Genomic DNA, 5367 nt, shown 5'->3' on the forward strand with positions numbered 1-5367 from the left:
GATTAAGATTTAAGACACTCCATAACTAACTAACTACCTACGTAACCTGGTCTGAAACTGACTCGATCAGATGATCCCCACCTCCATTGAATGGATCAGATGATCATGAATGATCTGAAATTGACTGGATCAAATGATCCTCAGAGTGCAGCCCATCATATGTAACTGAACATTTAAATGTCTTTCTCGGTCCCTACGAAGAGGTCAACCGGCAGCTATTTTCCACCCAATCTTAGGCTGTATTTTTCAAGTCTGGGAGAGTCGATCCGTGGCCTCCGTGGAGGGAGGTGCAAAAGTGACCCTCACGAACCACAATCTCTCCACCTCCATTGCTCCTACTTTCCCTCCTTCTCTCTCGCTCCTTAGCAAATTTATTTATATTCGGATCACCACATGACCATTTCCAAACTTTGTTTAGAGAGTTTAGACTGCCCCAAGCAACGGTATTCTCTGTCTTCCCCCGATACTCCAACCAACGGAAGATACTACCATTAACCCCACACACAACTCGAAGAACGAAAACCAGTTTTCCTTTTTGTCTCTCTTCTTTTGGTGGGTCTATTTTTTTAGTTATTTGTTCTTTATCTTCTTAGAAGAGCGTGGGTGGGTTTCGTGATCCTGGTTCTTGGGGATTCGTTGACAGAGGTCTTTCTTTTACAAAAGTTCTTTTTTGTGTCTGTGGTAACGGGCTTCTCTCGTTCTTCTTTTCTCACTGCGAGACTTTTCTTGGGCGGCGAGGTTCTTGCTTTAAGTTATTATTTTTTTAAGTATTTTTCTTTTTGGGATTCTGTACCGGTGAGCTGTGTTTTATCGTTTTTGGGTTGGTGGGTCTTGGGGTTTTTCTGTTTGCCTCACTGTTCATGAGCTGTTGATTTCTCTGGTCGTTGGAGCTGCTTCAAGTTCCACGAACATGGGTTTTGATGATGAAAGCAAAGAGGGTAACGAGGAGAAAGGACTCCCAGCCGCAGAAGAAACAACACCTGAAGCTCAAGAGGATGGTAATGAAGCAGGTGATAAGCCCCACAGAGAGATGCGTGAGGCTCCTGCTTATGCAAGTGAGGAAGAAGAAGATGATGAAGGAGCAAAGATAAACTTGGGTCCTCAGCGCTCACTCAAAGAACACTTTGAGAAGGACAAGGTTCGTTCCTGTGGAAAGCCTGCATCTTTTTGTTGTTATCTCTCTTTGAATTCATTTTTCTTGGTTCTCTTTATTGTCAATTTTATTTCACCAATTTATATGTTGTTTTTTTTTTTCATTTTTTCTTCTCTCTGTTTGCTGTCGTATTGTTCAGGAAGACGAGAGCCTGCGGAGGTGGAAGGAACAGCTCCTTGGTGGTGTAGATATGGATTCTGTTGGAGGTACTCATTTTCTTCGTAAAAGGGAAAAAATTGTAGTTGGGCTTGTGATTTTTTTTTTCTTTTACCATTCTTGTTAAAGCCTTCTATTTATCTTTTTTTAATTTTCAATTATTTCCAATATCTTAAGGGGGTATTTGCTTTTTTTTTTAACAATTGTACTCGTATTAGACCATTAGTTCTCTCTCTCTAACATACATACATACATACATACATACATACATGTAAGTGTATTTCTGTTTGTATAATATATGTATGTATTCTGTGTAATTCATATATTCTGCTCCAATTTCTGTTTGTATAAACAAATTTTCATATTTATCATGCAAGAGTGCATTTCTTTCTCTATTTATGGTTCTAGCTAATTTGAATTTTTAAAATTTTTATGTATGTGTTTTATATTTTGGACCAAAGTCATGATCTTCGGGGTTTTGTCTCCCTAATTCATGATTTTTATATATGTATGGTCATTTCGTTCTCCTCTGTTGGTTACAAATTTCTTTCTCTTGCAAGTAGCCATGTTTGATTTCATGTGAGATAACGTGCGTGTATTTGTGCTTTCAATTATGCTTGGTCTCTTGTGTAGTAGAAAGTCTGGAACCAGATGTTAAGATCCTGAGTCTTACAATCCTTTCCCCGGATAGACCTGACCTTGTTCTTCCTATTCCTGAGACTGGAAATCCCAAGGGCTTATGGTTTTCTTTGAAAGAAGGCAGCCATTACAGCCTAAAGTTTTCCTTCAAAGTCAGCAACAACATTGTTTCTGGCCTAAGATACTCAAATACAGTTTGGAAAACTGGTGTCAAGGGTAAGCTCTCTTTTCTCCCATGTATTTTAAACTTCTATACATGCAATTGAAGGATCACATTTTTTTTCTTTCTTATGCCAAATTTCAGTTGACAGCACAAAAGAGATGCTTGGAACGTTTGGTCCTCAGCAAGAGATTTACACACATGAGTTGCCAGAAGAGACCACCCCTTCTGGAATATTTGCTAGAGGATCATATTCAGCAAGAACAAAAGTAAGTTGAAATTAACAACTTCTGTTCCTTGGTTCATGATAGGTATTACTTGTAAACAAGTGTTTCTGTGGATATTCTTTTCAAGGCTAATTTGGGCAGGGAACATTGATAGATTATAGCGAAATGTTTCATGGTGTTGAATCTTTAAATCATGATATCTGAATCATTATGTTTTAAATATCAAACTGATTTCGGCATCTATTGCTTGCATGGTGTTTGTTCATTATGCCTTGTCTGTTTGCAGTGCAATTTCATTTGCACTGGTGCAAAAGTGAGGGGATGCAAAATCTGGTTTTCTTTGGTTTAGGATTTTCTATGTTTTATTTGTTTCCAGTGCAGGTTAACTGAAAAACCTTAAGTAAAATTATATCAGAATCTACAATCTTCTCATCTTCACTTCCATGCATCTGTACTAGTGCAAATGGAATTGCACTGCAAAGAAAAGAAACAGAGCCTTAAATGTTACTTAAATTCAATTGTAAAAATAGTGGCTTTACCATGTGTCCTGTATTTCTGACTGATAGCTTACTACCTTCATTGGCACATTAATATTCCAATACTTCACAATTTTGGTTCACTCATTTCTAGTATTCTTAATGGTTTTTGATTTATGCATTACATAAAGCAAAAGCAGTGCATCAATGACGAGCGGAGCTTGTGCCTTGAATTCTACTGTATATGCTACCTGCTGAATGCTACACCAAACTATTCATGTCCCCCAGACACAAGGTGGATGGGTTATAGTCCCAAACTTAAGGGACTTAATTTTCCAATCTGACGTCCCGGTTTGAAGGATGACAAAATCCTGCTTCCATATTCCCCCATCTGGTATTGCATTTCCCATGGGGATCTGAATCCTCTTTTTCTATAGATACTTTTGTAGAAAATTGTCAGATTATGTATACCGGCATCTATGAGAATACGAGTCCAATTTTCATCAACCTGTACAAATGGCCCATTGACTCATAAATTGAGACCTAGGTCAGTCAGTGGTCAGCCACTCTTTTATAGCTAGGGGTATATTGAAACTTTTTTCCTGATAAACCTTATGTTTTCTCACTACCCAAGCTCTTCAATTTTCAATCTTGATTGTTAGGTTAAGAATTTTTAGTGAGACTAGGCATTGTCATGTCGAACAATAAAGCATGAATTGAACAACTTGATCAATTGATGGACCATATATACAAAATAAGACCTCTAGAAGCATAGCCTGTGAATCCTGTTAGATATGCAATATTTATGCATTAAACATTATTCTCTTTTTCTTTGTGTTTGCTTTTACTCTTCTTCTTGTTGTTCTAATCTGATCCACTTTTCTTTCATTTTCCTTTGTAGTTTGTTGATGATGACAACAAATGCTACTTGGAGATAAATTATACCTTCGACATCAAGAAAGACTGGCCATCAACTTAAAGAGCATTTGTTCATCTCGTGCAGAGATTTGTCCTCACTCAATTACATTCTAATTGAAAATGAGGAAATGGAAAAAAATGAACCAGATATTCCTCTTACTCGTATCTCACTTCCCCTGTCACAATTGTCTGAACAAGATGCATACCTGAAACTGGTGTAAGAACAATGAAGCAGAAGAGGGAAAATAACTCCAGAATTCCATTTGGTGGATTCTTGAATAAGAGAGAGTTTAGGTTGTCAAAGAGATGTTTTTTTTTTTTTCTTTTCTTTCCTGCTTGTCTGGAAACCAGAGCGGGTATAAATCTTCATTTATATGGTATGAGCATTTAACAATTTGTATAGGGATTGTCAGAAATTTGAAGCATTGTAGTTTGTAATTGTATTGTATTCTTTAGCACCGATACGTGTGGCATATGACTAGAATTGTAAAGCTAGTTAGAGCTAGCTGAGACATACTTTCTTTTAATCTCTTTGTTGTGTTCTTTTTCTAAATGCATTTCGTGACTTCTGAATTGTATATTTTTATGTGGGTAGGAATTGATAATCGTATTAGCCTATACTTTGGTAAGTATTAGCTTCTTCTGTAACATCTGTTAGCAAAGAGAAATGGCAGGCTTGTCAATGCCAAAAACCCATCTAATCAAATGAAGTCTTGATTTATTGTAGAAAATACCCTCCCTAGCCCCTGATTTGGTCAGTACTTTGCAAGGGGAGATGATCAGCAAATCCCCATCACTACCAGTCTACTACCAAAACCAAAGTAAAATGGTTTCAAACTTTTAGAAAGGAAATAACAAAAAAGAGAAGCCACCACCACCACCAATATTTATTTGGTGTCAAACTACGGAATCACGTTTTGCCAATTTCCATTCAAAGGGTGTTAGAGGGAGATTTAAAATTTCAAGAATCTATCCTCCCTCCCTTGTATTTTTGAGCTGTCTTTTCATCTTTCCTCCTTTAAATGCATGGGAAGACTCTTTGTTCCATATCGCTTGAGAAAGGAATAGAGGTGAAATATATCTATAGTTTTGCTCTCTCTATGGGTAGGGGACCCATAGATATTCATGGGAAAACTCTCTTGGGAAAGGACTATAGATATTCCCATGCATGTGAGGGGGGTTGGGGATGTTTTACACATGTGCGAGCTGAGCCAGGTCGGGTTGTGGGTGTGGGTGCAATGTTCTGAAGAAACATGTCTCTGAAATGACACTTATGTGTCCATTGACTGAAAACATTCTATAAAAGGAGTATTAGTCAACCCAGAATCACACCAGTGCACTAGACACAATCTTCAACATTCCATCCCAATTCTGAATTCCCAGCTGGTAAGTGCTCTTCTAAAGGAAATTTTTTTCCACCATTCCAGTCCACTCAAGAGTCATTGTTTTGTCAGAACATGAACCTTTGCTTTGAATCCTTCAACGTTCTGGCTTCTCTGAAACCTGAAGGTTGAGACTTGAGATTGAACAGATTTTGTTCCCAGGTCAGTGACCCCAGCTGCAGCTAGCGTCTCTACCTCAACATGGACGTAGAATTGCAGTTTCCTTCTAAGATGCTGCGGTGGGCCCTTCCTAATG

The 5367-nt window shown here is 37.9% G+C and overlaps 1 protein-coding gene across 2 annotated transcripts; it reads left to right on the plus strand.

Moving 5' to 3' along the window:
- Positions 1–405: 405 nt before the first annotated feature.
- LOC104594169 (rho GDP-dissociation inhibitor 1-like) lies at positions 406–4344 on the plus strand. Of its 2 annotated transcripts, none has more exons than XM_010254348.3 (5): positions 406–1138; positions 1293–1359; positions 1943–2164; positions 2253–2377; positions 3713–4344. In XM_010254348.3, exons 1-5 carry the CDS (start codon positions 911–913, stop codon positions 3788–3790), a joined length of 720 nt encoding a protein of 239 aa, XP_010252650.1. In that variant the 5' UTR covers positions 406–910; the 3' UTR covers positions 3791–4344. The 2 variants fall into 2 exon arrangements, with proteins under 2 accessions (XP_010252650.1, XP_010252652.1); XM_010254350.3 differs by having other exon boundaries at positions 1946–2164.
- Positions 4345–5367: the final 1023 nt, after the last annotated feature.

This window comes from Nelumbo nucifera, chromosome 1 (genome assembly GCF_055504915.1).
Source record: "Nelumbo nucifera cultivar China Antique chromosome 1, China Antique-T2T, whole genome shotgun sequence".
NCBI lineage: Eukaryota > Viridiplantae > Streptophyta > Magnoliopsida > Proteales > Nelumbonaceae > Nelumbo > Nelumbo nucifera.